Source organism: Bombina bombina, chromosome 10 (genome assembly GCF_027579735.1).
Source record: "Bombina bombina isolate aBomBom1 chromosome 10, aBomBom1.pri, whole genome shotgun sequence".
Taxonomy (NCBI): domain Eukaryota; kingdom Metazoa; phylum Chordata; class Amphibia; order Anura; family Bombinatoridae; genus Bombina; species Bombina bombina.
In genome coordinates, this window is record NC_069508.1 from 206,189,827 (window position 1) to 206,213,472 (window position 23,646).

The 23,646-nt window shown below is 40.0% G+C and overlaps 1 protein-coding gene across 13 annotated transcripts in view; it reads right to left on the reverse strand.

Moving 5' to 3' along the window:
• The window catches only part of DOCK7 (dedicator of cytokinesis 7), a 695,569-nt gene that overhangs the window by 11,668 nt on the left and 660,255 nt on the right, over window positions 1-23,646 (reverse strand). For all 13 annotated transcript variants that reach the window (XM_053693655.1, XM_053693653.1, XM_053693652.1 and 10 more), the window contains 3 exons: window positions 3,456-3,599; window positions 3,164-3,270; window positions 2,052-2,219 (listed from right to left, as the gene is read on the reverse strand). In XM_053693655.1, the coding sequence (XP_053549630.1) occupies window positions 2,052-2,219; window positions 3,164-3,270; window positions 3,456-3,599 (419 nt within the window). The remainder of the gene's footprint in view (window positions 1-2,051; window positions 2,220-3,163; window positions 3,271-3,455; window positions 3,600-23,646) is intronic.

The window sequence follows — 23,646 nt, forward strand, 5'->3', positions numbered from 1 at the left end:
AAGCCATATCCAAATTGTAAATAAATATTACAAAAATAACGCTCTGTTATCACTCTTCAAAAAATTTTGAACAATAATAAAGTTGTTTAGATAAGTTGAACTTTTATAGGAGCAAAATTCTATTCCCGCGACTAATATGATGTTCGTGACACCTTGCATGTCACGTGTTAATAATTGGCCAGACAATTCAACTGAAAGTTAAGTACATCAGCTTAGTCGCGGCGAGCGAGGCGTCAAATTTATCAATAATCCGCCACTGCTCGCGGCGGGCTAGACTTGTCTATTTATTGGGGGATTATTAGTACATAGTGACAGCGGACACCATTTCGCCCGCGGCGAGTAACGGCGAGTTTATCCGCGTCTAAAATGACGGATGAATTGACGGCTTAGTACATGGAGCCCCTAGTCTATTTGTTATCTTTTCCGGTTCTAGAAAAGGCCAGAAAGCTTCTGCCATTTCTTTGGCATCTTGGTTGAAATCTTTAATTCATCATGCCTATGTCGAGTCGGGTAAAACTCCGCCTCAAAGGATTACAGCTCATTCTACTAGGTCAGTTTCTACTTCCTGGGCGTTTAGGAATGAAGCTTCGGTTGATCAGATTTGCAAAGCAGCAACTTGGTCCTCTTTGCATACTTTTACTAAATTCTACCATTTTGATGTATTTTCTTCTTCTGAAGCAGTTTTTGGTAGAAAAGTACTTCAGGCAGCGGTTTCAGTTTGAATCTTCTGTTTATGTTTTTCATTAAACTTTATTTTGGGTGTGGATTATTTTCAGCAGGAATTGGCTGTCTTTATTTTATCCCTCCCTCTCTAGTGACTCTTGCGTGGAAAGATCCACATCTTGGGTAGTCATTATCCCATACGTCACTAGCTCATGGACTCTTGCTAATTACATGAAAGAAAACATAATTTATGTAAGAACTTACCTGATAAATTCATTTCTTTCATATTAGCAAGAGTCCATGAGGCCCACCCTTTTTTGTGGTGGTTATGATTTTTTTGTATAAAGCACAATTATTCCAATTCCTTATTTTATATGCTTTCGCACTTTTTTCTTATCACCCCACTTCTTGGCTATTCGTTAAACTGAATTGTGGGTGTGGTGAGGGGTGTATTTATAGGCATTTTAAGGTTTGGGAAACTTTGCCCCTCCTGGTAGGAATGTATATCCCATACGTCACTAGCTCATGGACTCTTGCTAATATGAAAGAAATGAATTTATCAGGTAAGTTCTTACATAAATTATGTTTTTTTAATCTGCAGAAGTTTAAATGCACCTCGCTGACGTCTCAAGGCGACCCCTGCTACATATATGTCTAATAGGCTTTAGCTGATTACAACAGCAAACAATGTACTTTATACTAACTTTATGACAGTACCTAGCCTTGTTGTCTGCAGACTAAAGAGCAGATTGGCTCCTCCTAATAAGGCAAATAGTGGGCGGAGTTTAGCTATTGAAAAATAACTGCAGTAAAAGGGATGTTAATTAGTTGTAAAAGGGTTTAAACTCTTTCGGATAAGTTATTTTATAGCAAAACAACAGAAATGTCTTGTAATTGCAAGGTGCTCACCGTCCCTTTAAAAGAAGAAGAAAAGAAACAAACATGCTACCAACAAAAAGTATAAAGGGCTCTGCAAGGGGTGGAACTTAATACCATTTATAAGGGCAGAGTTTGGAATTTCTGTCCATCCCCTTAAAGAAACAAAGGCTGAAAACTAAACACCTTAATGTCACAATTGTGCCTTTAGTGATCTGCAAAAGTGATAAAAGAAATACTCCGTGAGTTCCAAGTGCCACAATGAGTTAATAGCAAATCAGTCAAATAAAAGATGATCTATAAACCTACAGTGTGATGTCATGGATTTAACCCATTGTACGCTGGCATGGCTAACTGGCGCAGCTGCAGCAGATTTTAACACTAAAAAGCCAGATTCTGCTCCATGTGGAGGATGAAGGGAGCACAGTTTAATAGGGCAATGAAAGCAATCACTACCTATCATGGTTAAACGCTGGGTCTGTGCGCTAAGGAACGGCACTAAAGGCATTTACCTGTGACAGGTCACGGGTATAACAGTTTTGTATAACTGAGGGATCTTTCGGTTGATAAGTGGCTGTAGTGCTTCCTTCAGACGATGGTAATTTCTTTCTAATTCGCGCTGATATTCCTTTTGATCTGGACCAATCAGACTTTTGTTTTTACGCAGTGCATCTTCACACCTTTAAAATAAACAAAAACACAATATGGCATCAAACTAAACAGAACAAATAAAATTATTTAGGGAAACCTTTAAAATACATTGAATGTAGGTCTCAGTGTTTTTTGGTAAAAGCGGCACGCAGTGTGAGCAGTAGTTTACCTTAAAGGGACAGGCTACTTGTTTATGGTTTAAAAAGATCGGTAATCCCTTTATTAACCATTCCCCAGTTTTGTAGAACCAGCACGGTAACTTTCATGATTCAGAAAGAGAATGCAATTTTAAACAACTGCTAATGGGCTGGAACTTTAAAATCCCTTTTCTTAGTGACATTCTTAGATATAAATGAGTTATTTAGCTCTGACTTAGTTTTATGGTTATTTCTTAGATTACTAGCAATTCTTGTATTATTACGTTTTATTCAATTTACCTAAGTTAGTCACTGTGGTCACCTGGTCTTCAATGTAGATATTTTATAAAATATACTAAACCACAACATGGGAGCCACAGAGAACTGCTGGTCATGAGCAGAAAAAGTTGTTGAGCCAATCAGCAGTATCAGTCGCACAACGGCATTGTCCACTTGAAACCAGTGGTTATCTGCGGCTCCCAAGCAATACTTTAACTATGTGTTTAGCCCATTTTCGGGGGTTAATCCCATGGGCTTGCAGGGTTGCTATTGCTAAAATTACACTTGTTTCACTAGAACGGCCCTTTAAGTGACAGCTGCGCAAGTGAGGATCACTGTGATGAATATTAATGCCAGAAAAAGCAGAGAATTGAGCCCTATATGAAAAAATTCAGTAAAACAATTTATTTCCACATAATGTCCCCCTCAATAAGAAGAGATTTATCAGCGAGTACAAAACCAGATAAAATGCAGCCGCGTCTATACTAAGATCTAGAACTCATTCTGTCACATCAGCCAACAACAAACAATAAAACCCAGACAAACCTATTAAATACCTTTTTGTGAAGTCTTTAAAACAAAGTCTCAGTTTATTATGATGTCTGAAGAGTTTCGGGTCATTTGGTATTTCTGATAAAAACACCTGAGCAACTTCTAAAGGTCCCTAGAAAAGAAATGCAAAATACTCATTTAATTAGCGGACACCAAATAGAAGAATCTTTGTATTAATATTTATTTCTCTTTCACCTTCTTACTACGATGAAATAAACAGATCTTAATGTTAAGCATAAAGGATTCTCCTGCATGTGACATACAGGGAGCAGATAATGTCTCATAATGATATCGAACCTGATTCACTGTGGTTCCCACTGATCCTTGTAGGACCATTTGCAGCATCTTAGGATCTGCGGGATCTTGATGTGTTGCAAACGCCAACTCCTGTGTCTTTTTCTGCATATCTTCTATAGCAACTTCTATCGGTGTTAAAATGATCTGCAAAAAGCACACAAAACAAATTCACAGAAATTACCAAAAATAACAGGTTTTGAAAACCAAATTAAATTCTTATCCTGAACTACTCATAGATAGTGGTGTTCTACATATCTTTTTCCATGTAAATAAAGTGTGTGTATATCACTATTTATATATACTGTATATATATATGTATGAGACATGGAATTATTGTATAGAAGATTATCACAAATCTAGGCAAGAAGCCCTGCTTGCTTTTCCCACACGTACACTGCACAGATTGTTACCAATGCTTTTTCTTTGGAAAGCAGCAAGTTAAACCTACCTTATGCTGATGAGACTAACCCCCCCCCCCTCAAAACAACTGTCCAGAAGGGGATTCTCTTGCTGCACCCATCCTATAAAGGGGTTTAAAAAAGTACTTGGAAGCAATAAATGTGAGATAATTTGCATATATTAACCAGAGTTCCCTGGTACATTAATAACAATGTATACAGTTTACTTCTGGGGAAAAGCAAGAGGGGATAATCTTCTATACAATAATTATATGCATCTTACTTTTATGAAACTAAGGATTTTTTTTTTTAAACGTTTTTTATTGAGGTTATGCTAGTGAGTACAATATGTGTAAAATACCATACAACATAAGAAAAGAAACAGAATACAACATCAGTGTCACATTTACAATAGTTATTCTTATACATGAGGTAACAATGTGGTAGTAAGCTAGGTATATATCAAGAACCTCTATTTTATTTTTTATTGCTTATATTCTTCAATTATTTCCTCAAGAGCGCAAGCGGCCACATTTGGACCAGTAAAAGCAAATGTTGTCTAGAGGAAAGATAGCGAATGTATTGGACACTTATGGTCCTGTACATATAATGTGAAAAGTAAATTATCAACTGAAATTTTTATTTTCAAAAATATAAGGGGGGGGGGGGGGGGGGTAGAAAATTCAGCGGATAAGCACCGCTTGTCAAATATAGGGTAGTATGGGGGGGGCGAGCCCTAGGTAAGGGTTACAAAAGAAATATAATGGGACCTTCAAGATGATTTCTGAGAGATTAGGGGTAAATCATAGGGTTAGAAAAGAACATGTGACATTTAGCATCTATGAATAAAAGGGTGTATAAGAAAAATGATATGATCGGGGGGGGTTATTACCATATATGTAGACTTTTCGCTGGAGGGATCATAAATTATACTACTGAAGGGAATCCATAACTAATAGAAAATATGGATTAAGGTGAGCATTGCACTAACTTCAAAACCCAAAAGTGAGAGATATCCCCTCTAGAGTTAATAGTATTTGGAAGGTAACTATGACGTTAGCACAATCAAATGAGTAATATTTTCTAAAACCTAGACCCTATGTTAGTTGTGATATTGGGGGGTAATCTAGGGCAGAAATATTAATTAAATATTTGGGGTATATATTATAATAGGGATAAATAAGCCTTCAGTTATTAAAATTGCAACACTACTACACTAATATGAACATATACTAATATGCAAAACATTATATCAAACCACCACATATCAGCAAATGTGGAAACTAGGCTTAGGAGCAAGTGTGATGTCAGAGACAGATCATATAGCAAGTTAGCAACTGTGATACCATCAAAATTATGGTACTTAAAGTAGTGGACATGTACCCCTCTGAGACTTACACTATAAGTAAGTACTCTGCACATAATAATATAAGGATATGCAACTGTTAAGGGATCTTAAAAATAGTAGGAACCTATAAAGATCTAGGAACATAAAAATAAGAATTAATATTTTATCATTATAATTTAAATTGTATTCCCATGAACATTAATTAGGTTAGAGGTTCTAGGCAACCGTCAAACTCAACATATCTAGACTAATTTCAGACGAGTAAACACACAGGCACATTAACAAAACAATAACAGAAGCCATCATAGTTCGATATTAAGCTAGAGTTTACATTAACTTAACACCTCTTGATCTAGTTCGAGTCCTTCTTGTACCTTCAAAATAAGGTAGGAGACTAATAAGGATCCTCCCGGCATCTTTAGGCCCATCATACAGAAAAACTATGGGTGAGTACTGTTATGCAAAGTGTTACCTTACGGCACACAACATATGAACTTCGGTAATAATTTTTATATATCTCATTAATAAATGCCCCTCAATTCAGGACTGATAACAGTATGAATATGCACAAAAATCATTGCATCTAAGATCAGTTTAGTGCAAATATAAACTTAATAAGCTAAACATAAGGTAAAAGTTTAGGTGGATGGTGTCTATATGTAAAAGGGTATATAAGGAACCTAGGAAATATGCACAGTGCAGGCTGAAACATTAGCTAAACATCATATACTCATTGACTTCAAAAGTCCATTAAAAAGACATTAAATTATAATACCTCTGACGCAGGGTAGCACCTGTTATAGCTGTCTCATGTGAACAGAGGGTGCTCCTGCTAAGTAATATCATACAATACTGATCTGTACTGTACTGCTAGATAAGCCAGCAGAAAACATTTAGGAACCTTCAAAATTCGAAAAATAACTTTAAACAGTTAGTGTTCAGTGCAGGTGTTGAACTGTGCTGTGCTGTCATACAAGCCAGCAGAAAACATTGAGGAACCTGCAAAGTTGGACAAATAACTTTAAACATTTAACGTTCAGTATAGGTGTTTGCAGTCTCATATATAGCTATGAAATATACCAGAATCTGGTATAGTAATGAACACAATTATGATATAAAAAAAAAAATGAAAAAAAAAAAAGAAAAAAAAAAAAAAAGAAAAAAAAAATGCATATAGTTGTAGTGCAACAAAAGGTTCTGCTGTTGAAGCATATAACTAATTGCTGGAGGCACAGAAAAATTTGACTATAACATATGAAGATCAGTCAATATATAATCCTGACAGGGAATGAAAACTATGATGAAGCAAGGTGACAGTTATAAACCCTATTAGGGACTATCAAGATACACTTAGAATCTTCAGCAAGCATTGTGCATTCTTATGTGTCAAGTGTTATAACCAAAATCAAGATACCTAAGGGTTAGGAGTAGAGTTCCTTGTTGTCATACATTAAATATTCCTGAGTATACTAATAAGTGTCAATATTAAAGTATGATAATATAGTTGTTACTGTCTAGCAGAACTGCAATGTAATGTAATTGAACTAATCTCTATTAAGAAACTTACAGAATAAACTATACGTGTAGGTATCAGATATGTCAGGAGAATTACATAAGACACGCTAACAGGTGAGTTAACTCAGATGTGTGCTGAGCATACATAGCGCACAGTTGCAAAACTCTACCCTAACGTTAGTATTAATAGACAAGCAATATAGAGTAGCTCATTAACAAGCATGTAATGTGGATTTATACGTAATTGACTAAACAAAAATTTATTAGGATCTGGTCAAATTGTTATAAATCTATATCTGGGCAGTAAAGTTAAGGTTTAGACTAATATCTGTGACACAGCCCTTTCGTGGCTCTCTTCCTACCTGTCAAACCGTACCTTCAGTGTAGCCTTCTCTGGGGCCTCCTCTGCCCCGTCACCACTTTCTGTCGGAGTACCGCAAGGCTCTGTCCTCGGTCCCCTTCTCTTCTCAATCTATACGTCATCACTAGGTTCCCTAATTAAGTCCCACGGTTTCCAATATCATTTGTATGCCGATGACACCCAAATCTACTTCTCTGCACCAGAACTATCTCCTTCCTTGCTAACCCGTGTCACTAACTGTCTTTCTCACATCTCTTCCTGGATGTCCTCTCACTACCTCAAGCTAAATCTCTCCAAAACTGAGCTCCACATTTTCCCCCCTTCTTCCAAAATCTCCACCCCTAATATCTCTATAACTGTCGACAACTCCATCATTACCCCTACCTCGCATGCCCGATGTCTCGGGGTCACATTTGACTCAGATCTTTCCTTCACTCCTCACATTCAGTCCTTGGCTACAGCCTGCCGCTTCCACCTTAAAAACATCTCTAAAATTAGACATTTCCTTACACAAGATACAACCAAGATTTTAATCCACTCTCTCATTCTTTCCCGCCTTGATTACTGCAACTCTGTCCTCTCTGGTCTCCCCACCTGCCGCCTAGCTCCTTTACAATCCATAATGAATGCCTCTGCCAGACTCATCTTCCTTACACATCGCTCTTCATCTGCTGCGCCTCTCTGCCAATCCCTTCACTGGCTTCCTCTTGCCTCTAGGATCAAACACAAAACTCTTACATACAAAGCCCTCAACTGCACTGCTCCCCCCTACATCTCAGACCTTGTCTCCAGATACTCTTCCTCCCGTCCCCTTCGCTCTGCTCATGACCTCCTACTCTCCTCCTCTCTTGTCACCTCATCACACTCCCGTTTACAGGACTTCTCCAGACTGGCTCCCATCTTGTGGAACTCTCTGCCTCGCTCCACAAGACTCTCTTCTAGTTTTAAAAGCTTCAAGTGCTCCCTAAAGACTCTACTGTTCAGGGACGCATACAACCTACGCTAACCATTCCTAATACTAGTTCCTCTCCTCCACTGCAATCCCCTGAACCCTCTTAGCATGTAAGCCTAAAAGTCCAGCTGTTTGTAGATCACCTTCTTAAGAGCTGACTACAACAGTGCAACTTTTGGCAGGGCCCTCTACCCTATAATTGTTTTGTTGTACTCCCCCTTTTGTTTATAGCGCTGCGGAATCTGTTGGCGCTCTACAAATAACCGATAATAATAATAATAATAATATCCTTCCTAATAATATGAGATGGAGTTAATGTCAAGGGAATTTGAGGGAGAAATGTTGCCAAATCAATATATATATATATATATACATATATATATATATATATATAGAGGACGACTAACCTTATCGCAAGAAATGTATAGAAAGCGTTACCAACAAAAACTACTGCCTGCTTATGTACCTGGACGACCAGCCATTCTCAGACTATTGAGCTGCATAACTTCTAACTTACTAAGACCAAATAGCGATGAACTGTAATGAATTATCAAACAAACAAAGTGGAGTGAAACATTAAGAGAGCAGCAGAACCAAATATAGAAATAGTTCAATATAGGAATTAACCGGTCCTTCACCCTATGCTACTAGGGTCTGCATGTTCAAGTTCTGCACCCCATCTGGACTCTTTCATGACGATCTAAGATGGTAGAGAGCGACATTTGAATAAGGTCCGGCACAATTGTACAACAGACATGCACTTTAACATTAGAAGCATATCAGACAACAAAAGCATTTGGCTGAAGGAAAAGTTAGTAAGCTCCCTGATAACTTGTATAAGGCTTTACCACATACTAATTGTGCAATTTTATTAGTTCCTTAAAACAAATACACTTCTTGCTAAAGAGTCGTCATCAAGAGGCATATATGGGGTATATACATTCAACACAGTCCTGCTCATAGGAACCATATGTGGGAGCGACACTTTTATTATCCGATCCCTAAGCGTTTGAACTCAGATGCAGGGGAGCAGCAGAAACAGCCAACACCACTCCCCACGTAGTGAAATCTTGCAAACGGTTGCAGGGCCAGCAGGAAGCTTGTTACTGCCGAATACAGATCAGGCCTACCTTGCCCGTACAGGCTCACTAGATTGCCAACTTGGTTCCCTGATTTGGATGAAGATACGCCAACATTTTCAGCACCATACTCTCGATCAGGCTGAATGCCTGCTAACTCTGCACTTGGCGCTTTTGAGGTCTTCTTCAATTTAGTAGGAATGTTGCTGTCTGCACCATTCTCCTTCTTGTGGCTGGTGAAAATGCAGGGGTCTTTTACTTCTTGTGCCACACCTCTTCCCTGCTGAGGTACGCCGATGGAGTCAGGAATGCTCTCAGTTTTATACACTGCCGAGTTGTGCTGAGTAGAGTCGGTAGATGCTTTTAGCTCCTCAACAAGCTCTCTGTGCTGGCTATCAAAAGTAGATAGCAAATTGCGAAGCATGTTAGCAATCTGCCACTCCATATTATAGGCTAAGATGGCCGCCTCCTGTTTAAGCGTCCAAGTTCACTTTTCAGCTTAGTTGATTGCTTGACACCCCGGAAAGCAGTGTAGGACCAGATGTGTCTTAAAATACAGCCTATTTCATAAACAGCCTGTCCTGTAGTATACCGGCTAAGAAGAGAAGTGGCCTCCGTGTATATCCATAATAGACGGCTTAGTTTTCTAAAATGGCAAATAGCGCCCTGTAGAGATCACATCTAGCTGTCAGATCGTCCTAATCAGCTTTGGCAGTCAATACGGTTTAATGCCTCCTTTATCCCAGAGCATACCTCAAAGGGATTTCATGCAGAAGTTTGTTAAAATTTGCTCATAATTGGCATTTTATTTGGTCAGGAATCAAGAGCTCAGGAGAAACACGTCTTGTTGCTTTGAGTGCTGGCTCCGCCCCCCTGAAACTAAGGATTTTAATCTCATGGTTTTATCTCCACCATAAATCAAATGAGTATTGTTTTATATGTATATACAGTGGATATAAAAAGTCTACACACACCTGTTAAAATGTCAGGTTTCTGCGATGTAAAATGATGAGACAAAGATAAATCATTTCAGAAATTTTTCCACCTTTAATGTGTCCTATAAACTGTACAACTTGATTGAAAAACAAACTGAAAATTCTAGGTGGAGGGAAGTAAAAATAAAAACTAAAATAATCTGTTGAAGCACCTTTTGATTTTATTACAGCACTCAGTCTTTTTGGGTATGAGTTTTTCAGCATGGGACATATTGACTTAGCAAGATTTGCCCACTCTTCTTTGCAAAAACACTCCAAATCTGTCAGATTGTGAGGGCATCTCTTGTACACAGCCCTCTTCAGATCACCCCACAGATTTTCAATCTGAATTCTGGTCTGGACTCTGGCTGGGCCATTCAAAAACTTTAATCTCCTTCTGGTGAAGCCATTCCTTTGTTGATTTGGATGTATGCTTTGGGTCGTTGTCATGCTGAAAGATGAAGTTCCTCTTCATGTTCAGCTTTCTAGCAGAAGCCTGAAGGTTTTGTGCCAATATTGTCTGGTATTTGGAAATGTTCATAATTCCCTCTACCTTGACTAAGGCCCCAGTTCTAGTTGACGAAAAACAGCCCCAAAGCATGATGCTGCCACCACCATGCTTCACTGTAGGTATGGTGTTCTTTTGGTGATGTGCAGTGTTGTTTTTGGGCCACACATATCTTTTGGAATTTTGGCCAAAAAGTTCAACCTTGGTTTATCAGACCATAACAGCTTTTGCAACATGCTTTTGGGAGACTTCAGATGTGTTTTTGCAAAGTTTAGCTGGGCTTGGATGTTTTGCTTCGTAAGAAAAGGCTTTCGTCTTACCACTCTACCCAATAGCCCAGACATATGAAGAATAGGGGATATTGTTGTCACATTTACCACACAGCCAGTACTTGCCAGATATTCCTGCAGCTCCTTTAAAGGGACAGTAAACCTTAAAAATAATGTTATATAATTCTGCACATAGTGCAGAATTATATAACATTATTTAGGTGCTATAGCCATAAAAGCATTTTTTACAGTTTAATTTGCTAAAATACGGCGCTTTTACAGACCCGCTCTCTTCTGAGCGGGTCTGTTATTTTTAGTCAGCGCATCGGGCCAGCTGTATAGTCACAGCCCGGCCCGACCGCGCCATAAGACTAAGTGCAGCTCGCTCCTGTGACAGGAGCGAGCTGCACTTAGTGCTATGGCGCGGTCGGGCCGGGCTGTGACTATACAGCTGGCCCGATGCGCTGACTAAAAATAACAGACCCGCTCAGCAGAGAGCGGGTCTGTAAAAGCGCCGTATTTTTGCAAATTAAACTGTAAAAAATGCTTTTATGGCTATAGCACCTAAATAATGTTATATAATTCTGCACTATGTGCAGAATTATATAACATTATTTTTAAGGTTTACTGTCCCTTTAATGTTGCTGTAGGCCTCTTGGCAGCCTCCCAGACCAGTTTTCTTCTTGTGCTTTCATCAATTTTGGAGGGACTTACAGTTCTTGGTAATGTCACTGTTGCGCCATATTTTCTCCACTTGATGATGACTGTCTTCACTGTGTTCCATAGTATATCTAATGCCTTGGAAATTATTTTGTACCCTTCTCCTGACTGATACCTTTTAACAATGAGATCCCTCTGATGCTTTGGAAGCTCTCTGCGGACCATGGCTTTTACTGTAGGATGCGACTAAGAAAATGTCAGGAAAGACCTACTAGAACAGCTGAACTTTATTCAGGGTTAATCAGAGGCACTTTAAATGATGACAGGTGTGTACTGACTCCTATTTAACATGATTTTGAATGTGATTGCTTAATTCTGAACACAGCTACATCCCCAGTACACCAAAAAAGGATTTGCCACTACGCTATCCAAGCAGAATAAAAAAGACCACACAAAAGAAGTAGGAGCAGTAATTAATTTGTCTGACACTGCACTCACTAGCTCACAGATCACCTTGTTAAACAAAGGATTATCATTTGCACCATCCACTCACTTTGATTTATTTTCGACCATATTAGATGTTAATGCCTTGGTCAGGAAAATCACATTATACAAACACTTTTCACTCCTTCCACAAATAACATGTCAACAAAGTGATGTCCCAGTAGTGGACTACACCTCTCCTTCAATTGAACAATCCATAGGTTTAAAATTCACCGATCAACAGGATCTCAACACACTCATCTCACAGCAAGCCACAACAGTAAGAGAAGCTAGCACTTATGATACTATTCCTAAATTTAATACCACTTCTCACAATAAATCCCACTTTTATCCAGTTCACAGTAGAAGCGAACCAATAGAAATGTTCCAAAACTTAATAGAATTAGAGATCACCAGCTTACATTCTTCATTAGACACTTCAACCACCACACGCCCCACATCAGCTACTAAACACAACCTATCTTGCAATAAACAACAAGCACTTTTGTCACTCAGCAACAACAAAGACCTAGTAGTCACCCCACCGGACAAGCGGGGAGCAGTAGTCATTCTTAACACTGCCGACTACAAGAAAGAAGTCTATAAACAACTAAATGACAGGGATACATACCAGAAACTCACGTTTAACCCAACTCACAAATACCAAAAATAACTTCATTCATTACTTGATTCGGCAGTAGAAGAGGGCATCCTTAATCCTGAACTAGCTGAATATTGTCTAGTTGAACATCCCATCATCCCTACCTTTCGCACAGTACCAAAGATACATAAAACCCTTATCAATACACCTGGCAGGCCCATTGTAGCCAGCCGGGGTTCACTGTGCGAGAGGATAGGTGATTGGCTGGACAACGTGCTACAACCTATTGTCAAGTCCTTGCCTGGCTATATACGAGATAGTACTCACCTTATACAACAAATGCAATCAATTACCTGGCAGGAAAATTACACATGGGTCACTATAGACGTAACAGCTCTTTATTCAAGCATTCCTCACGAGGAAGGTTTAAAAGCTCTGACATACATGCTCAAACGGTATACAAGTTATCCAGATAGATGTATTGTCTTTCTGGAAGAACTCACGTTATCTTATCTCACTCACAACTACTTTGTCTTCGAGGGCCAGTACTACCTCCAAAAATGTGGTACGGTCATGGGAGCCAAGTTTGCCCCATCATATGCTAATTTGTATATGGGGTACTTTGAACCTCTTCATCTCATTTGGAGATGGACTGGCCCTCGGTGACAAAGTGGTTGTATACGGCAGGTTCATAGATGATCTTATCCTCATTTATAGAAAGAATACTGAACTAACTATACAAGAGATGATCACTTATTTCAATAGCAATACATTGAACCTCAAATTTACACATAAAAATAATGATTCAATAATTGATTTTCTAGATCTCACATTAGAGCATAATGGCGAAGGCCAGATAATAACCAGTACATTTAGGAAACCTTTATCAAAAAACACCATTCTTAGAGCTGACTCTTGTCATGCCCCACACATCCAAAAAGGCATCCCTAAGGGCCAATACCTAATACTACGGAGAAACTGTAGTTCCCTCTACCTTTATAATAAACAAGCAGAAGAACTTACCCACAGATTAGTAACAAGAGGCTACAATAAAAGTATTCTCCTTAAGACTAAATCTCAGGTAGCAAGAATGGACAGGAGCACACTTCTCAACAAGAGCACGAGCACTAAAACTCAGAAAGCACTCACCAGTAAGAACAAGACCATCACACCGAGTGAAAAACATAATTTATGCTTACCTGATAAATTTATTTCTCTTGTAGTGTATCCAGTCCACGGATCATCCATTACTTGTGGGATATTCTCCTTCCCAACAGGAAGTTGCAAGAGGATCACCCACAGCAGAGCTGCTATATAGCTCCTCCCCTCACTGCCATATCCAGTCATTCGACCGAAACAAGACGAGAAAGGAGAAACCATAGGGTGCAGTGGTGACTGTAGTTTAATTAAAATTTAGACCTGCCTTAAAAGGACAGGGCGGGCCGTGGACTGGATACACTACAAGAGAAATAAATTTATCAGGTAAGCATAAATTATGTTTTCTCTTGTTAAGTGTATCCAGTCCACGGATCATCCATTACTTGTGGGATACCAATACCAAAGCTAAAGTACACGGATGATGGGAGGGACAAGGCAGGAACTTAAATGGAAGGAAGCTCCGAAGAAGCAAAAGTGTCAAATTTGTAAAATTTTGAAAAGGTTTGAAGCGAAGACCAAGTCGCAGCCTTGCAAATCTGTTCAACAGAGGCCTCATTTTTAAAGGCCCAGGTGGAATCCACAGCTCTAGTAGAATGAGCTGTAATCCTTTCAGGGGGCTGCTGTCCAGCAGTCTCATAGGCTAAGCGTATTATGCTCCGAAGCCAAAAGGAGAGAGAGGTTGCCGAAGCTTTTTGACCTCTCCTCTGTCCAGAGTAAATGACAAACAGGGCAGATGTTTGACGAAAATCTTTAGTAGCCTGTAAATAAAACTTCAAGGCACGGACTACGTCCAGATTATGCAAAAGACGTTCCTTCTTTGAAGAAGGATTAGGACACAATGATGGAACAACAATCTCTTGATTGATATTCCTGTTAGTAACTACCTTAGGTAAGAACCCAGGTTTAGTACGCAGAACTACCTTGTCTGAATGAAAAATCAGATAAGGAGAATCACAATGTAAGGCAGATAACTCAGAGACTCTTCGAGCCGAGGAAATAGCCATCAAAAACAGAACTTTCCAAAATAAAAGTTTAATATCAATGGAATGAAGGGGTTCAAACGGAACTCCCTGAAGAACTTTAAGAACCAAGTTTAAGCTCCACGGGGGAGCAACAGTTTTAAACACAGGCTTAATCCTAACCAAAGCCTGACAAAATGCCTGGACGTCTGGAACTTCTGCCAGACGCTTGTGCAAAAGAATAGACAGAGCAGAGATCTGTCCTTTTAAAGAACTAGCTGATAAGCCTTTGTCCAAACCCTCTTGGAGAAAGGACAATATCCTAGGAATCCTAACCTTACTCCATGAGTAACTCTTGGATTCACACCAATAAAGATATTTACGCCATATCCTATGGTAGATTTTCCTGGTGACAGGCTTTCGAGCCTGTATTAAGGTATCAATGACTGACTCGGGGAAGCCACGCCTTGATAGAATCAAGCGTTCAATCTCCATGTCTCAGAGAAAGTAGATTTGGATGATTGAAATGACCTTGTATTAGAAGGTCCTGCCTCAGAGGCAGAGTCCATGGTGGAAGAGATGACATGTCCACTAGGTCTGCATACCAGGTCCTGCGTGGCCACGCAGGCGCTATCAGAATCACCGATGCTCTCTCCTGTTTGATTTTGGCAATCAGTCGAGGGAGCAGAGGAAACGGTGGAAACACATAGGCCAGGTTGAAGAACCAAGGAGATGCTAGAGCATCTATCAGCGTTGCTCCCGGGTCCCTGGACCTGGATCCGTAACAAGGAAGCTTGGCGTTCTGGCGAGACGCCATGAGATCCAGTTCTGGTTTGCCCCAACGATGGACCAGTTGAGCAAACACCTCCGGATGGAGTTCCCACTCCCCCGGATGAAAAGTCTGACGACTTAGAAAATCCGCCTCCCAGTTCTCTACGCCTGGGATGTGGATCGCTGACAGGTGGCAAGAGTGAGACTCTGCCCAGCGAATTATCTTTGAGACTTCTAACATCGCTAGGGAACTCCTGGTTCCCCCTTGATGGTTGATGTAAGCCACAGTCGTGATGTTGTCCGACTGAAATCTGATGAACCTCAGTGTTGCTAACTGAGGCCAAGCTAGAAGAGCATTGAATATTGCTCTTAACTCCAGAATATTTATTGGGAGGAGTTTCTCCTCCTGAGTCCACGATCCCTGAGCCTTCAGGGAGTTCCAGACTGCACCCCAACCTAGAAGGCTGGCATCTGTTGTTACAATCGTCCAATCTGGCCTGCAAAAGGTCATACCCTTGGACAGATGGACCCGAGAAAGCCACCAGAGAAGAGAATCTCTGGTCTCTTGATCCAGATTTAGTAGAGGGGACAAATCTGAGTAATCCCCATTCCACTGACTTAGCATGCATAATTGCAGCGGTCTGAGATACAGGCGCGCAAATGGCACTATGTCCATTGCCGCTACCATTAAGCCGATTACTTCCATGCACTGAGCCACTGACGGGCGTGGAATGGAATGAAGGACACGGTAAGCATTTAGAAGTTTTGATAACCTGGACTCCGTCAGGTAAATTTTCATCTCTACAGAACCTATAAGAGTCCCTAGGAAGGAGACTCTTGTGAGTGGTGATAGAGAACTCTTTTCCACGTTCACTTTCCACCCATGCGACCTCAGAAATGCCAGAACTATCTCTGTATGAGACTTGGCAATTTGAAAGCTTGACGCCTGTATCAGGATGTCGTCTAGATACGGAGCCACCGCTATGCCTCGCGGTCTTAGAACCGCCAGAAGTGAGCACAGAACCTTTGTAAAAATTCTCGGGGCAGTGGCCAACCCGAAGGGAAGAGCTACAAATTGGTAATGCCTATCTAGAGAGGCAAACCTTAGGAACCGATGATGATCTTTGTGAATCGGTATGTGAAGGTAGGCATCCTTTAAGTCCACTGTGGTCATGTACTGACCCTCTTGGATCATGGGTAGGATGGTCCGAATAGTTTCCATTTTGAATGATGGAACTCTGAGGATTTTGTTTAAGATCTTTAGATCCAAGATTGGTCTGAAGGTTCCCTCTTTCTTGGGAACCACAAACAGATTTGAATAAAATCCCTGTCCTTGTTCCGTCCGCGGAACTGGATGGATCACTCCCATTACTAGGAGGTCTTGCACACAGCTTAGGAATGCCTCTTTCTTTATCTGGTTTGAGGATAACCTTGAAAGATGAAATCTCCCTTGTGGAGGAGAAGCTTTGAAGTCCAGAAGATATCCCTGAGATATGATCTCCAACGCCCAGGGATCCTGAACATCTCTTGCCCACGCCTGGGCGAAGAGAGAAAGTCTGCCCCCCACTAGATCCGTTTCCGGATAGGGGGCCATTCCTTCATGCTGTCTTGGGGGCAGCAGCAGGCTTCCTGGCCTGCTTGCCCTTGTTCCAGGACTGGTTAGGTTTCCAGGCCTGTCTGGAATGAGCAACAGTTCCCTCTTGTTTTGAAGCGGAGGAAGTTGATGCTGCTCCTGCCTTGAAATTTCGAAAGGCACGAAAATTAGACTGTTTGTCCTTTGATTTTCAAACAGTCACAACAACTGCCACAGCTCTACTGTGGCTTTTTACCTCCCTCAATACGACTTTTGAAGCCTTTTGAGCCCTTCAGAGAAGTCCTGGATCATGCAGGAAGAAGCTGGATGTCTGTGTCTGTAATTTTTGCTGTGAAAAAAAAAAAAAACGCCAAAATAGGCCCCTCCCACTCATATTACAACAGTGGGAAGCCTCAGGGAACTGTTTCTAGGCAAAATTCAAGCCAGCCATGTGGAAAAAACTAGGCCCCAATAAGTTTTATCACCAAACATATGTAAAAAACGATTAAACATGCCAGCAAACGTTTTAAAATACACTTTTATAAGAGTATGTATCTCTATTAATAAGCCTGATACCAGTCGCTATCACTGCATTTAAGGCTTTACTTCGGTATCAGCAGCATTTTCTAGCAAATTCCATCCCTAGAAAAATATTTTAACTGCACATACCTTATTGCAGGAAAACCTGCACGCTATTCCCCCTCTGAAGTTACCTCACTCTTCAGAATATGTGAGAACAGCAAAGGATCTTAGTTACTTCTGCTAAGATCATAGAAAAACGCAGGCAGATTCTTCTTCTAAATACTGCCTGAGATAAACAGTACACTCCGGTACCATTTAAAAATAACAAACTTTTGATTGAAGAAATAAACTAAGTATAAAACACCACAGTCCTCTTACGACCTCCATCTTAGTTGAGAGTTGCAAGAGAATGACTAGATATGGCAGTGAGGGGAGGAGCTATATAGCAGCTCTGCTGTGGGTGATCCTCTTGCAACTTCCTGTTGGGAAGGAGAATATCCCACAAGTAATGGATGATCCGTGGACTGGATACACTTAACAAGAGAAATATATGCTTTGTAACAAACTACAGCAATCAATTCTACGCCATTGTTAAGATCATAAAGAAATATCTACCAGTCCTAAACGGAGATATGATCTTAAGACACAAATTGGATAATAACATCAAATTTGTGGCCAAAAAGGCACCAACCATACGTGACAAAATTACACAGAAATTCTATCAAAAAGTCCCACCCAACACCAATTGGCTAACACCAACCAAAGGGAACTATAAATGTGGCCATATACCATGTAAAAGTTACAAATACACCAATAGTAGCTCTACTTTCAATTCATCACAGACCAACAAATCATATCCCATCACCACCAGAATGGACTGCACATCCACACACGTAGTGTACCTCATAACATGCACATACTGTCAACAACAGTACATAGGTATCACAACACGGCCACTAAAAGATCGCATAAGAGAACATCTCTTATCAATAGAGGACAAAGTTCCGAGAACCCCAGTGGCCAAACAATTGAACAGAAATTAACCCACTTTTCCTTCAAAGCAATTGAACAAACACTAAAAAATCCACTAGGGGGTGATAGAAATAGGGCACTATCAAAAAGAGAAGTATACTGGATATTCATGCTACAGACCAGAGTACCACAAGGTATGAACAAAAAGTATGATGTAAATTTATTCATAGACTAATCTATATATATGTACACCTGGTTTCATTATCCATTGAAAATAAACATCCTTATACTACAGTTCTTCCCCCCCCTCTTTTAAGCAACACTATATTAAAATTCATTGTACTGTAGTGACTTTCTAGCTCTATTTAGCACCATCAGCCGCATATGCCCCCCTTCTTGTTGCATTCCATTATTTTTCTAGTTCTCTCTTCCTCCTCCACATATTCAGTTAGTTTTTCTCCCCTTTTTTTATCCATCCAATTATTCAACAGAAAATGTTTTTATCCTCTATAGCAGTGTTTTTCAACCAGTGTGCCGTGGCACACTAGTGTGCCGTGAGAGATCCTCAGGTGTGCCACGGCAGACTGACAACAGTGTGACATATTTTTTAAACTTTGCTTGTTTTTTACTCCCAGTGCAGGGGTAGTTTGTAGGAGGCATGGCATAACAGCACAATACATACAGTATGTGTGTGTTTGTGTGTATGTGTATATATATATATGCTGTATTAGGCTACAATGTGTGATTTTTTTAAAATTTTGGGATGGTGGTGTGCCACAGGATTTTTTAATGTAAAAAAGTGTGCCACGGCAAAAAACATAATTTATGCTTACCTGATAAATTTATTTCTCTTGTGGTGTATCCAGTCCACGGATCATCCATTACTTGTGGGATATTCTCCTTCCCAACAGGAAGTTGCAAGAGGATCACTCACAGCAGAGCTGCTAGATAGCTCCTCCCCTAACTGCCATATCCAGTCATTCGACCGAAACAAGCCGAGAAAGGAGAAACCATAGGGTGCAGTGGTGACTGTAGTTTAAATTAAAATTTAGACCTGCCTTAAAAAGACAGGGCGGGCCGTGGACTGGATACACCACAAGAGAAATAAATTTATCAGGTAAGCATAAATTATGTTTTCTCTTGTAAGGTGTATCCAGTCCATGGATCATCCATTACTTGTGGGATACCAATACCAAAGCTAAAGTACACGGATGAAGGGAGGGACAAGGCAGGCTTAAATGGAAGGAACCACTGCCTGTAGAACCTCTCCCCCAAAAATAGCCTCCGAAGAAGCAAAAGTATAAAATTTGTAAAATTTTGAAAAGGTATGAAGCGAAGACCAAGTCGCCGCCTTGCAAATCTGTTCAACAGAAGCCTCATTTTTAAAGGCCCAGGTGGAAGCCACAGCTCTAGTAGAATGTGCTGTAATCCTTTCAGGGGGTTGCTGTCCAGCAGTCTCACAGGCTAAGCGTATTACGCTCCGAAGCCAAAAAGAAAGAGAGGTTGCCGAAGCTTTTTGACCTCTCCTCTGTCCAGAGTAAACAACAAACAGTGCAGATGTTTGGCGAAAAACTTTAGTAGCTTGTAAGTAAAACATTAAAGCACGGACCACGTCCAGATTATGTAAAAGGCGTTCCTTCTTTGAAGAAGGATTAGGACACAATGATGGAACAACAATCTCTTGATTGATATTCTTGTTAGAAACTACCTTAGGTAAAAACCCAGGTTTTGTACGCAGAACTACTTTATCTGAATGGAAAATCAGATAAGGAGAATCACATTGTAAGGCAGATAACTCAGACTCTCCGAGCCGAGGAAATAGCCATCAAAAACAGAACTTTACAAGATAAAAGTTTTATATCAATGGAATGAAGGGGTTCAAACGGAACCCCTTGAAGAACTTTAAGAACCAAGTTTAAGCTCCATGGGGGAGCAACAGGTTTAAACACAGGCTTAATTCTAACCAAAGCCTGACAAAAAGATTGAACGTCTGGAACTTCTGCCAGACGCTTGTGCAAAAGAATAGACAGAGCAGAAATCTGTCCCTTTAAAGAACTAGCTGATAATCCTTTTTCCAAACCCTCTTGGAGAAAGGACAATATCCTAGGAATCCTAACCTTACTCCACGAGTAATTCTTGGATTCACACCAATAAAGGTATTTACGCCATATCTTATGGTAGATTTTCCTGGTGACAGGCTTTCGTGCCTGTATAAGGGTATCAATGACTGACTCGGAGAAGCCACGCTTTGATAAAATCAAGCGTTCAATCTCCATGCAGTCAGTCTCAGAGAAATTAGATTCGGATGATTGAAAGGACCTTGTAGTAGAAGGTCTTGTCTCAGAGGCAGGGTCCATGGTGGAAAGGATGACATGTCCACTAGGTCTGCATACCAGGTCCTGCGTGGCCACGCAGGCGCTATCAAGATCACCAATGCTCTCTCCTGTTTGATTTTGGCAATCAGTCGAGGGAGCAGAGGAAACGGTGTATGTAACAAGTTAGCAGAGCATTGCACCCACTTGCAAATGGATGATTAACCCCTTAATACAAAAAACGGATTAACAAATTGAAAAAAACGTTTATTAAACATTCACAACAACTGCCACATCTTCACTGTGGCTTTACCTTCCTCAATATATGACTTTTGAAGCCTTTTGAGCCCTTCAGAGATGTCCTAAAGCATGCAGGGGACTGCTGAGGGAAGCTGAATGTCTCTGTCTGTAATTTTAACTAGGCCCCTCCCACTCATATTACAACAGTGGAAAGCCTCTGGAAACTGTTTCTAGGCAAAAATCAAGCCAGCCATGTGGAAAAAACTAGGCCCCAATAAGTTTCATCACCAAAGCATATATAAAAACGATTAAACATGCCAGCAAACGTTTTAGACTGCACATTAATCAGAGTATATACCTCTGATAGCAAGCCTGATACTAGTCGCTATTAAATCACTGTATTTAGGCTTAACTTACATTAATCCGGTATCAGCAGCTTTTTTCTAGCAAATTCCATCCCTAGAAAAACTTAAACTGCACATAACTTATTGCAGGATAACCTGCACGCCATTCTCCCTCTGAAGTTACCTCACTCCTCAGAAATATGTGAGAACAGCAGTGGATCTTAGTTACTTCTGCTAAGATCATAGAAAAACGCAGGCAGATTCTTCTAAATGCTGCCTGAGATAAAATAGTACAACTCCGGTACCATTTAAAAACAATAAACTTTCGATTGAAGAAAAAACTAACTATATTACACCACTTTCCTCTTACTACCTCCAGCTATGTTGAGAGCTTGCAAGAGAATGACTGGATATGGCAGTTAATGGAGGAGCTATATAGCAGCTCTGCTGTGAGTGATCCTCTTGCAACTTCCTGTTGGGAAGGAGAATATCCCACAAGTAATGGATGATCCGTGGACTGGATACACCTTACAAGAGAAAAAAGGTTAAAAATCACTGCTCTATAGCATAGATGTTGTAAACACATAGGGCATAATATCTATTCTCTTCTCCTTAGAAATAATTAGAGAAAGACCCCACCCCTCCCTTTGTATTAATAAATACACCATCCTTTAGGACACCACATGCAAGCCACACAAACTAATCATATACCATATGCTAGGCTTGCATTGTTGAAAATATTAATAGCGAATAGGGGGTCCGCTTAGAGATACACTCCATCTAGCTTCTTTACATAAAAAAAACTTCATTAGTGATTTTTACTATCACTTTCTACTATTACTTATTGATGTTCCCACATTTCAGTTTTCTTTTAATGTCTATGTAATATAGAGCCTATAATGTTATTAATCTCTTTTAATCATTAGTTCTTTTTCTGTTAGTAGTTTTTCACAGTGGTTCATCCAACTAGTACAAATCAAGACCAGTCTGGTCATTTGTATTATGTGCCATTATTCATATAGTGCTCTCTTAAGCACTAGAATTATTTGTTTTAATTCTGAACATATATACATAGCCACTATCTTCATTAGAAGATAGCACACTAAATATACTGTTTGATGATAATACCACTATCTAATTGTAAATACTAACTGCACCAATATACCTCTAAATTCTTATATTTCCAAGTATTTATCATATGTTTAATTCTGTTTTATTATGCTTTCCCCCTGCTGGATAGCAATATTGTAGGTGTGAGCCATTGCTCCGATTGCCAGGTACATCCAGGTGTGTTAACCTCTATTCACTAGCTCATACAGTTTATCCTATACAACAGGGGTTAACAAGAATACACCTACCTTTACACCTCCCACTGGCCCTTAACACCTATAAATTGACCTACAGCAGCAGGAACCAATATCTCTGATGAAGCGCATGTGCTCATGCGCGAAACGCGTAAGTTAGGAGCCTACCTGATGTCTAGTATTGAAGTCTGCTCCTAATATAACCTTTTGCATTTACTCAAAGACTCAGCGCTTCCTTTTCCTCATTCTTATATATATAAGTCTAAAATTACCAGCACTCACTATATAAACCACAATACCGGGGTGCACTCAAAATATCAAATATATTGGTGGTTCAATGATTTCAATGAACAGAGGCACTCGCCGTAAATTCAAAAAAGTGCATTTATTTCAACATTAGAGTGAACGTTTTCGGGCTGTGATGCCCGTCTTCAGACTCCTGAAACTCCACACTGTTATTTTTTTCAGGAGTCTGAGGACGGGCATCACAGCCCGAAAACGTTCACTCTGAAATTTGAAATAAATGCACTTTTTTGTATTTACGGCGAGTGCCTCTGTTCATCGAAATCATTGAACCACCAATATATATATATATATATATATGATCCACAGAAAGAACCAAAATAAGCGCTTCAAAGCCAAAGTTGATGAATAAAAGAACTTGAGTATTTATTAGGACATCTAAAAACAAAGAATGTCCACAAAGGACAAAAGGTAATCCAGGTTAGTGTAGCAGGCACACAGAGCAGACATGTTTCGTGCTCAGGTAGCACTTGATCACTGCTTGATAAGCAGTGATCAAGTGCTACCTGAGCACGAAACATGTCTGCTCTGTGTGCCTGCTACACTAACCTGGATTACCTTTTGTCCTTTGTGGACATTCTTTGT